Source organism: Protopterus annectens, chromosome 1.part0 (assembly GCF_019279795.1).
Source record: "Protopterus annectens isolate FY-2018-M chromosome 1.part0, PAN1.0, whole genome shotgun sequence".
NCBI classification, from domain to species: domain Eukaryota; kingdom Metazoa; phylum Chordata; order Ceratodontiformes; family Protopteridae; genus Protopterus; species Protopterus annectens.
Window position 1 is genome coordinate 1,740,932,954 of NC_056725.1, and position 12,888 is coordinate 1,740,945,841.

A 12,888-nucleotide genomic window follows, 5' to 3' on the forward strand; every position below is an offset into this window, starting at 1 on the left:
GGGGAAGGTGGTCCACACAGCCTACCTGGACCTCGCAAAAGCCTTCGATACAATACCCCACTCGGGCATTATAGATAATCTCACCAGCTTAAATATAAACCCCTATGTCACTAGATGGGTTGCAAACTGGCTCAAGGACAGAACCCACATGGTTAGAATTGCTGGAGCCATGTCAGACTCCAAACCAGTTACAAGTGGCATCCCACAAGGCTCAGTCCTGGGACCTCTCTTGTTTGGTATATATTTCTCGGAGGTACAGGTCAACACGGAAGGACTGTGGCTGACCAAGTTCACAGATGACTGCAAACTGGGCACCATAATCGACTCTCCAGCCGACACAAGCATCCTCCAAAAGGGCCTCATAGAAACAGACAACTGGTTCCAGAGTCATGGCCTCAAGCTAAACGCCAAAAAGTGTATAGTCATCCCCTTTGGCAAAAACAAAGTGCCCACAAATTACCACATAGGTGGTAATCCATTAAGTACAGAAGAAGTAATTAGGGACCTGGAGACCCAAGTTGATAGCAATCTCTCATTTGACAACCACATGGCCAAAGTGGTTAGAAAAACATTTTATATAGCCCACCTAATCATGAAGGGATTCACATCTAGATCAGGGAGGTCATCGTGCCTCTTTACTCATCCCTCATCAGGCCCATAATTGAGTACAATGCCCCTTTTGGGATGTACCTTACCAGACACCTGCAGCAACTGGAAAGACCCCAAAAGTACCTCACCAAGAGGATCAAAGGGCTCAAACAGATGCCATATGCTGCCTGGTTAAAGAAACTCCAGCTCTACTCAGTGGCATACCACCTGCTCAGAGGCGATCTGTGCCTGACGTATAAAGCCATGTCCAAACCGGAATTAATGGACATGCTGCACCTCAGAAAATCCAAATCCCATTGAGCTACAGGCTCGAGAGACTTTAACCTCAGCACTGAAATAAATAGGACATGCTGGAGGGACAGATTCATAACCCAGAGGCTCCCTTCACTCTGGAATAAAATCCCAGTCCAGGTTAGGCAGAGTCCCTCATTGACTCTCTTCAACAGGAATCTTGATGAGTGGATGGGAGATCGTAGGTTTACCCCGGGTGTCACTTCTGTGTCACTGTTAGACAGAGGCACAGTATACTAACCTCAAAAAAGGGCATAGCAAAATTAATTTAAAATGGGTGGCAAAAGCCAAACACACTCTGGCTAGGCTTATAAATGCCCTAGGGCAGATAGCCTAGTATGAACCTATGAACCTATGAATTACTAGAAATTGTCTAAAAATTATTTCATTGTAGTAATTTGAATAGAACAGGCTGCATTATAGAAGATTATCTAATGCCCATAACACTAACAATTATGAAAACTAATAGGTAAATCATTTATTCATTTTATTTATTTGATCTTTGTTAACCAGGTTGGTCCGACTAGGTAAGGAGCTTGTTTTCAAGGGAGTCCGAAGGAGAAAAGCTCCAGAATATAATAATGCGGAATGAATAAAATACAATTATGAATTTCAAAGTAGAATACAAAACATAATGCAATAACAAAAGAGTAAGGGATTACAAATTATATGCAATCAAATAATAGAGGCTAACACTGGTAAGTACCAAGGCTGAGAGAGACAAAAATGTTCAAAAGGGATAAGAACATTAATCTAGTCTCTAGTATGTGATAGTATTTCAAAGCAGACCAATAAAATAAACCAAGAGCATATGTAAGTAGTAGAAACTCAAAATATGGGGAGATCCAAAGGCAGAAGTGAGGGGAGCAGAAGTAGGTTAGGTAGGTGCATGGCATGGGCAAGGCCAAGATTTAAGCAGGTTGTCTTTGAGGGTTTTTTTAAAGCTAAAAGTGTTAGTGGTTGTTCTTAAGCAAAGGGGAAGTTTATTCCAAGCATTAGTGACTGAATACTTGTAAAGAAGGTTACCTATGTTTTTGTTAAGCTTGTGGATTTCTAAGAGGTGTTGATCAGTACTGTGGAGAGTACATTTTGGGATGTAGGGGGAGAGATGAGGGTCAAGAGGGCTAAACAGAGAGAAGGTTTATTTAGGATAGAGTGCTTGAGGTGGAGCTCAGGAAGAAGTAGTTGTTGCTGGAATTCAGGTCACTGCAGGTATCTTAAAGCCAAACAGTGGTGGGAGAGGTAAGGAAGATTGGTAGCAAATCTGGCAATTTTGTTATAAGTGGTTTCAAGTTTAGCCGATAGATTGGATTGTATGTTGGTGGGGATAGGTGCAGCATAAAGTAGGGTGGGCAATACAAATGCCTGAGCTAGAGAATGTTTAGCGACATTAGTGAGATAGTTTTTGTGCCTATGCAACATACCTAATTTTTGAGGAGTCATTTTGTATGTGGATATCAAATATTAGTTCGTCATCAATTATCACCCCAAGCAGTTTTGTATGAGGTCCATCTGGGATAATTGTGTTATTAAGTGATGTAACAATGAAGGTGTTTTTGTGTTGTGGTAGAGATTTTGGGATGAAGAAGAGAAGTTTGGTTTTCTTAGGGTTGAGTAGGAGTTCATTACTGGTTAGCCATTTTTCTACTGAGAGGAGTGATTCTTTGATAAGGACAAGGAGGTGGGGGAGATTGTCAGAACATGATATAATTGTGGAGTCATCGGTGTATTGAATTAAAGAGTAGTGAGGGCAGCAAGTGTACAGATTATAAAAAGCAGCAATATCTATAAATATACATATATATATATATTATATAATATATATACATAATATACTTATACATAATATATATATATATATATATATATAAATGGGTGTGTGTGTATGTATCTATATGTATATATATATATATATATATATATATATACATATATATATATATATATATATATATATATATATATATATGCGTGTGTGTGTGTGTGTGTGTATGTATATATATATATATATATATATATATATATATATACATACACATTTTTTTAACACATTTTATAAAAAAAAGAGTTATTTGCTGTGCCCTGGATTTCATTTTTTTATAACAGTTTATGTAATTTCTCTTTTGAGTTCTTCTGACTACAGGAGCATGCCCAGTCCATAGTTTTTCTCCCACTGCTTGTAAGCATCCCCTGCAGAGCATACCATCTGTCTGTCTGGCACTACCACAGCAGCTTGGTTTCCTTAAGGAAGGAAATGCCTATCATCTTACATAAAAAAATAAAACTAGTGAAAAAAATAATGATCTGTGAAGTCATCTAATAGTTTAGGTAATCCACATGAAATGAACCCTTATGTACACTTTATTCACGCATTGTTTGCTCTGTCCAAATAGCTCTGTACCTCTGTGATGTCTTATAGTTTATTTATTTATTGTATTTATTTGTTCATCTGTCTGTCTGCCAGTCTGTTTATTTATTAACTTGGTAAGTAAACTAGTTTTCTAAGACTCTTTTCAGCCATAACCCAGACCACAAAAACAAGAGTAAATATAACACGTGGACAATATAGTGTAGGCAATCAATCAGAATGTTTTTGGAAACTTAAATACCCATTAAAAACTCCCACATATACAAAGATAACTCACAAAGCTCTGCACAGACAGTAAATTGAAGTCAGGCTTGAAACCTAGTGATGTGAGGTAAACATATTTCTCCTAAGCAATTATGGTACCAACCATTCCCTTAGGAAGTATGCTCCAGGACTTAACCACACAGTCAGTATTTCTCCAGTTTGAAAACCAAAGTCATTCAGCTGTCAGTCATGTTTAGTTGTCCTTGTCTGTAATTCATTAACTACCCTCATGCATTTGTCTTCAAACAATGTAATATACTGAAGTCTCACACCCTTATCTTTATTTTTTCTATTTTAATGTATCATCTGTGAGTTTCAAGGGGAGAGATGTTTTAATGCCAAGTCTATTTTTGTTGTGAGACAGTGTTTTGTTCAGCAGATGTCTATTGGTGTTTGTGCATTGGGCTGTAAAATGTAAAATAAAATCCAAATAATCATTGGATTAGTAAAGCAGTATGCACACATCAGTGTTAATGGCAAATGGGCAGGTAATGGGACATTGGAATGGCTGCAGGGGGACTCTTGTGCCATATTTTGGTTGCCTGTTCTTCAGTTTGCATTTGAAAGTTGGTATCCCACAATCCCATTGGAGTGGGCGTGGTTACATAATTGCGTATGCAAATTTTATGTTAACCAGTGTACAGATTTGTACCTATTTTTCATGGGCTTTGTCCAGATTTTTTATGTTTCCAGGTTGAGAACTATGCTTGTTATAAGAGCAGCCTGCATGCATATATCTCAACTGTCCAGATTTTTGCCTCATATTTTTGGTGTGTTCCTCATAAAATTTGTTTTTTTGGCAAATCAGTGAAGACTGAATTCACTAGATAATTACATGTATTTGAATTTCAGACTTCATATCCATCAGAAAATGCATGCTAACACAAAATCCTGTAATTTTAGCAACTGTTTAAGTTTGAGACAGTAATATTTAAAATCTGTCCCTATTGTTGGGCCTTTCCCCTGCCATTATTTTAGGCTTTGTCCAGATTTCCTGTGTTAAGAGGTTGAGAGCTATACTTGCATGATAGAGGACTGCAAACATGTCAAAAACTACAAAGTTCAGTATGTGAGGCAATCTTTTGTCTTACTCCAAACAAAAACATATAGCAAATTTCTTGTGTACCTCAGTCATAATTTATAGCATGAACTACACTATTATAAGTTTATAACTGTTAACTTACACAAAGTGTTTCTTATATATTCAGTTATTTGATATAAACTTTTGTTAAATTCTTAAGAATGTATAGTTTCTTATTAATTATACTAGTAGTATTTTTTAGCTCAGGTTCAAAAACCTATATCTTTAACCTTTTACTTTCTACAAACATACTTCCCCCAAGATTTAAGCTTGCTCTAATAATTCCATTACCAAAAATACCTCAACCAAAGCTACTTCTGATTATAGACCAAATGCCCATCCACAAACCTTTTCAAGAAACTTATCTCTATAGTTACTCTAATATATCCAACAATATAACATTTTAGCTGAGTCTCAACATGTTTTTTGACCTAAATCTAACAACCAGAACAAAATTCAAAATTCTGACTTTTACCTCACACTTTTATTCAAATATGTAGAAAGGCTTACTTATAAGAGTTGTTTTTCCGAACTTAAAATGGACTTTCAAAACTTTTGATCACACCACTCTTCTGAACAAAGTACCCTATTTATGAAGTAACCTCATTTTTTAAAAGTTGTTTAACAGAATCTTCACTAGCTCTGGTTTTCATTCACTTTCTGGAACCACTACCCTTGTATCTGGGGCACTACAGGGGTCTGTACTCTTCTTCACTTAACTACAGTACTGCAAAGTGACTTTGCTGCACTGTGAATCTGGCTTTCACATAATAAGCTAACAATTAATTCAAACAAATTCATAGTTATATTATTTGGTACAAGCATAGGTAAAGTCACAGTACCCAGGATTGAGCACCCACTAGACTCCATTATTCCAGTTACTGAATGATAGAAATATCTTGGAATGCCTTTCCTTCCAATTATACAACAAACATTCTTCTACTAATAGAATGAAACAACTGAAGGCACCATATATGGTCTCACACCTAATTACATCTGATGCCAGGAGAGCTATAACCATGAATGTTCTAATTTCAAGAATGAAATACTCTTTACCTATTATAGTTCTCCTCGTATAGCTGTTAGGCAAACCACAGAAAATTATATCATGTGATTTATTAACCTCACACCTACCAGTGATTATCACTGCACCTCTGTCTTAATGACTGAATAGTTACCAGTCTCTGCAAGAGTATACTGCCTTTTAAATTCCATAACCTTTAAACTACTCCAGGACAGATTGTGTTCCCTCTTAAATGATAAACTGCAAATTCATTATTCCTCTTGCACTGTTCAAAACAATGATGCCATTACTTTAACCAGGCCTCCTTCTCTTCAGTCTCTCATGAAAAATCTTTCAACAAGATTGTTCCTGCACCATAGAACGGTTTGCTCAATGATCTCATTTCAGTATATTTCCTTTCAAAGATCAAAACAAAAGTGAAATAATTCCTTGCTCAAGCATTCACATGTACATGTTTTCATATTCTGGTTGCACTAACTTTTGTTAGTTTACCCTATAACAAACCTGCCTTATTATGAAATTTTAAATGTCTAAATACTTCAAGCTGTACACCTGTAAATACCGCATGCCAGTTCTTATGTTACATGTGCACTACTTACATTTGTGTGACAAATCATTGTATTTCTGTGATTCAGTTTGGTTTCTGTAAAGTGCTTTTGAATGAATTTTCTCATGGATGATTTTACACTTTGAAATGGGATGATTTTTAATATGCTTTTTGAAGGTGCCACTGCAAGTTTACGTAATATTATTTTAGTAGAGTAGCTAGGCTTAAGATTTCCTAATTTAGTATGATTTCATTTAGTAAGGTTTTAGATAGTTTAATCTTATTTAGAAAGTGGGATTTATAAAATAAATTCCAACATATAACATTCCAAGAAGGCAAATTAAAGAACACTTACTTATGGTGCAAAATTAATGTGCCAGCACGAAACAAGCTTTTCTTCTGAACCATTTTAGACTTACTAATTCAGCATCAGAAATGGATGTTTTTTCAAGTAAAAATAACTGCTGAATTAATTATTTTGACATCTGTGCCCTCCTTTATTAATTAAACATACCATCCCATATCTCCACACAAAAGAGCTTTCTGTAGTTCCTGCCTATAAAATGGCACCATTTTCAACATTCAGTCACCTCTTTCATTACAAAAGAAGTTTGCCTTTTCCTTACTCATTAAAATAATAAACAGCACAGCATCTCATCTGCCCTGTCATAGTGATTGTTGTTCTAGCCGATTTTCATTCAAATACTTGCTGCTAGAGCTATAAAATATGTAACTTTTATATTCAGAGACCACAGATCCAATGGTCCCAAGAACTGACAGGCAGAGATTTTTTTCACTTTTCGGACATGGCTGACAGAGAACACAGGCTGCAGCCAAATGCCACAGAGTATCAGGGGTAGTGTATGTCAGAAGATGCCAAAGAAGCTGAATAGTAAGGTGTACAAGACAGTGGTGTCACCAGTGCTACTGTATGGTACAGAAACCTGGGCAGTACAGGCAGAGCAGATGAGAGAGCTAGAGGTGATGAAGATGAAGTGCCTGAGACAGGGGGTAAGATGCACACTGTGGGACAGATGAAGGAATGAGAACATAAGAGCAGACGCCAAAGTAGCTCCAACTGCAGAGAAGGTCAAAGGGAAAAGATTTAGGGTGGTTCAGGTGGATGTGCAGGAAAAGAGAAGAAACTTTAATAAAGAAGATTTGGGAGAAACAAGAAGTAGGTAAGAAGAAATGAGGATGTCCAACACAAAGATGGATGTATTGCATGGGATAAGACCACTGACATGGGATAAGACCACTGACAGGCAAGCACGACTGCTGAAGAATTTAGGAAAGTGACACGAAAATAAGAGAGCTGGCAGCAGGTGGCACAGCATCCTGACCCCATATAGGAAAAGGGGAGGAGGGAGGGAAGCTCTTCAGCTTTCAAAAGATTTATGACTTTAAAACTAAAAGAATGTTAACTAAAAATTGTTTTTGGAAATACAGCATGTCATGAATTTAATTGATATTAGTTTTACATTTAATTCCACCATTATGAAGTGGTAAACAACAGCTTTACATCTGGACATGACTTAATTACATTTTGCTAGCTATTAAGAACAACTGTTTTTGATGTTCAGTTAGAACATTGCAAAGAAGCAGAAAATTAAATATAGTGCCCTTATTTGGAGGGAAGTTTTATGTTGAAAGCACTTGATATTTTATTACAGGTTATAGATTTTAAGTACAGCTGGGGTTGTACAATGCAAAATTATAAAGTTCTTGTTTTATTGGGTTTATTCTGTATTCAGTTATCCTCAATTGCCAAATAAATTTAGAAAGACGTGCAATACCCTTTAGGTCAGTTTTTTTTTTTGAAAAACATATGTATCAGATGGCTCCCCATTGAAATGTTGGCATTCAAAAAGCTGAGTGCTAACAAGTCGAGAATAAAAAAGACGACCAGAAACACTGGAGAAGAGTGAATCTCGAAAATCTCCATTCTCCTTTAAACTTCTTTTTGCAGAGGCACAGGCCCCATCCCCAAACTTATATATACCAACTTTGAGATCACCATACCTTGGAGAAAAGAGACTATTCTGAGAAATGGCATCTTGGACTTAATATATGTTAGTCTGTTCTTTCAACCATTTAGTCTCTGTATTTCTGGACTCCCTCTAGCAGATCATAATATTTCACACGGTTACCATATTGGACTACATGAAGAATTTTCTATTCTCATTTCTAACCCCTCAAAAGCCAGAACTAGTTAAAATATGCCAGTACAAATTAGAGGAAGAATATCACAGTTAAATACTTTTTTCTATCAACGATGGCAGTAGAAGAACATGTCTGACAGGAAAATAAATGAGAATATCTCCTCACACTGGAAGTGTTTAATGGCTGCAACATCTTTTAGTTAATGTATAAAGGAAAGAAATATGGAGAAAAAAACCCATCATGGTATAAGAAAATCAAGACATCTGAAACAAACAACCATAGAACAAATGTTTGGTTAGAAGTGTGAAAGTACTACAAGCTCTGCAATTACTGAAAGTAAACTCGTTAAACCACTATATTCTATGGATCTTCACCACAATAATCTGTTAATAAGTCATGGTCTGGTGCTAAAGTTCTATAATCCATAACAGTGACAACCAATTAAATCAGTTAAATGTGTTGGCAAGGGCTTATAGTCCCACTGCTGGTGCCAGTTTATATGCAATGGTCAGGGCTATAGTCTATGGTCTCATGATCTGCATCACTGCAACTAATTTTCTGCTGCCTTGGGTTATGGTCAACACCTGCCACTACACTGAACAACTGCAAAGCAGATTTAAAATCACTGGCCTCCCAGGATTTCCACCACCTTACTCTCAGCCCAATGCTTTTCTTATCAACATTAACTAAGACTTGTGCAAAATGATTTTGTGTTTTACACACACACACACACACACACACACACACACACACACACACACACACACACACACACACACACACACTCACACACACACACACACACACACACACACACACACACACACACACACACACACACACACACACACACACACACACACACACACACACACACACACACACACACACACACACACACACACTCACACACACACACACACACACACACACACACACACACACACACACACACACACACACACACACATACACACACACACACACACACACACACACTCACACACACACACACACTCACACACACACACACACACACACACACACACACACACACACACACACACACACACACACACACACACACACACACACACACACACACACACACACACACACACACACACACACACACTTTCACTGACTGCGTTTTCCAATTATACATTTCTTATCTGTGTGCCTCATTTCCTTTATGTTAACACCTCTATCAGTTAGAACAGCTTAGTATACTAAAAAAGTATAAAAAATAAATGAAAAACAAAAGCTTTTGAACAAATTAAAAACTGAAAATTTTCAAAATTGACATCAGGATCAGCATTAACCCCCTTTTTCCAATTTTACACAGGGGGTCGGGGTGTCATATCAATAGTGACCATCTTTTCAAAATTTTATGTAAAAATCTGATAAATTACAATAGTACACAGTAGATGGCACTTATGTCAGATGCAATAATTAAATCATCATTCATGAAAAACAACTATGAAACACAAACTGGCTACATTATGAATTTTAAATATACTATATACTATCCCACTAATTGCAAACACCAATGTTTCATTCATACTTCACCTACTTGTCACTGACGAATGAGTACATTAAAAGCTTTGTTTCAATAAATCGCTTCCATTCTGGGTTCTCATTTTGCAGGTCCCGGTAATTATCATTGGAAACTATTATTCCATCCATCTCATAGGCAATTTTCACAATGTACCGATCATCATAACATACAACTCGCTTGCCATTGACCTTGCGAGATGGGGTGTAAACCAAAATTCTTCGTTTTTCAAGTTCTTCAAGAACATGCTGGTCTAGGTGACACAAGAAGGGAATTCCGAAAATTAATGAGGGCATAACCCATAAGACATTTAGAAAAGATATCTATTTTTATGGTACTGTGAAACATAATCTTGTACTTGACATCCTTATAAAACTAAATACTAAACAACATATTTCCTTCAGAAAAACCAAACTTAAAAAAAAAAAAAACTACAGACACCCATATTAACTCCTGTTAAGATAACTTTCAGATTACAAGTACAATTTTTTAACTATTGTCTCCATACAAATTTTAATGCAGCATATTTGAATTAAGTAATTCAAAGTAGAAAACATTGCATTATATATAAATTTTATTTTAGTAGCATGTGCAATAAAGAACCATTTGTTCAATGCCAGAGTGAAATATATATGAAAAGCTAATGTTATAACAAAATATTGTTCAATTAACAATCTTGTTTTGTTACCCTACCTTTGCCTGATAGCTTATGTTGCATCTCCTCCAAAAGCAGGAGAGTGTAACCAACACTTTGAGCTAACTCAACATGAGTCAGTCCAGCATGTGATAATGCAGAGTTAGAAGTGCAAACTTATGTACTCTTCTTGGTAAGCATCTCTGCTTCAAATTGACATAAAAGCAAATATATATCAAACCAATTATCAGAACCAATAATCTTTAAAAATCATAAAGGAAACAGAAACATGAAGTGAAATCAGCTACTACATCCTAAAAGATTTGTTCACCTAACCCGCGCCCTAACCCTAACGTCCGCACAATCACACACTTACCTGAACTTGACCCGTAATTTTCCACCACAGTGCTGAAAATAGCAAAGCCACAGAAATGGCCAACCAAATTCTTTCCCTAGGAAAATATTTGGTGTTCTGCAGCTTCGCTATTTTCAGCGTTCACTGTTTTGGGTTCGATATTAGAACATTCAATATTTTAAAACTTTGATGTTCTAATATAGACCCCATGCTTCTTATTAACAAATAAATACATATTGTCTTTTCTGGCTTTCCTTTTACTTTTTTTCTTCTGTTATTTAACTATAAGTTATTAAGGTTCCTCCTCCTTTCCTTTTCATATGATATAGAGAAAATGGTTAATTAGTTTTGTCTTATGTCATATCACTTCCATTTTACTAAAGTATATCTTGACACTTCTGGGATTATATTCTGATTTTATGTGTATTCCATGTAACTGTTTTATTCTTTGCCCATTAAATATCTGTTTAATCTTTACACATTTTTTACCACTACTATCCCTTTATTCCTTCTGACCTTACTGGATATCTTTACAATGTGTGTATTCTGTAAGTAAAAATACTGTAGAAATTCAGTATTATTTGTTAATCTTTGGGCCAGTTTATGACTGAAAATCGGAGTCTATATTATAACAGCGAATGCTTAAAATAGCGAACGCTGTATAATCGATCCTAAAATGTCAAAACGACAAAATGCTGAACACACGGAACAGTGATTTTTTTCCCAGGGAAAAAATAAAATCACTGCTCCATAAAAAAAAAAAAAAAAAAAAAAAAATCCCCCCTCCTACTTAAATATACCAACTCTGAGATTGCACCATAGTGGAGGAAATGGCAAAGTCCTGAAAATGGCCTAGTCAATTTTTTCCCTGGGAAAAAAATTGCTGTTCTGTGTGTTCAAGATTTCGCCGTTTCAAACAAAAAGGTTCAATTAAACAGAATTTGCTATTTTAAGAATTCACTGATTTAATAGAGAACTGAAAATCATCCCTGGCACGTCCACTTACTTCCTTAACAAATGAACAGACAAATAAATATTCTTTATTGTCAGTGTAGTAAATACATATAGCATCTTCTCATCTACTTCAGTACACAAGTGGCATGTGCTCTTCAGTATCACTTAACTAAGCAAAAAAAATTATTCCAGCCATTTGTCTTTGTAAGAATGCTTCAGTGTGCCAGCTTAATGGCATCTGATACATTTTAGTATCAGTGCATTCCTGTGGCGTGGCAGCAGTCTGTTTTTTTGAACTATACAGTTTGAATTTTATAGTTTCTTAAGTTTTCCAATACTAGTTTTAGGAACCTATAGTTATTCTGGTAAGTATACAGCTAGAAATTGTTTGAGGGCATCAAAACTAGGTGAAGATATTCACACTGCACATTGTTGCCCTACCCTGCATTGTACGAGACAGTTTGGAGCATCTTATGTCTTGCTTCCTGTATAGGTATAGTGCAACTAACTTTTAGTTGTTATCCTCCACTGTAGTATTTAGTAGCTCAAATGCAAGGTCTAAGATTATGTATTATCTGAGTATTTATTCAAAACACTGTCTATTCTGTCTAAATCTGCATGCACTTGGCTGGCATATTCTGGTCATAAAATGAATCCAGCGCATCAAATTCTACTTATATTGCAGTACAAATGCAGAAATTATAAACATGTTTCAGGCTGTTGCTTTGGAGATGTACTAGATTCTGTAGTATGACCATGTTTCAAGCTGTTCCTTTGAAATACAATAAACCAGGCAAATATGCTAGATTCTGTAGTGTGTGAAAATTTTGGTATACTAAAGAAAATTCACACTATGCAGGTGCAGAGCAATTCAAAAAACTGTACTGACACCTTCTTTGACACCTTCTCAAATAGCAATACTGGAGCAGTAGCATGAATACAGTTAGTACATCACAGGTATCAATATAGGCAAATGATAAGCAGCAAATAAAGCAGTTTAATCAGGGAAGTGCAGATTTAAATTGTAGTTTGAAGAAATTTCT

At 36.0% G+C, this 12,888-nt stretch overlaps 1 protein-coding gene across 1 annotated transcript in view; it reads right to left on the reverse strand.

The window, feature by feature from the left end:
* Positions 1-9,916: 9,916 nt before the first annotated feature.
* The window catches only part of ZC3H12D (zinc finger CCCH-type containing 12D), a 181,516-nt gene continuing 178,544 nt past the window's right edge, over positions 9,917-12,888 (reverse strand). The window contains exon 3 of the mRNA XM_044069013.1: positions 9,917-10,155. Within this exon, the coding sequence (XP_043924948.1) occupies positions 9,917-10,155 (239 nt within the window). The remainder of the gene's footprint in view (positions 10,156-12,888) is intronic.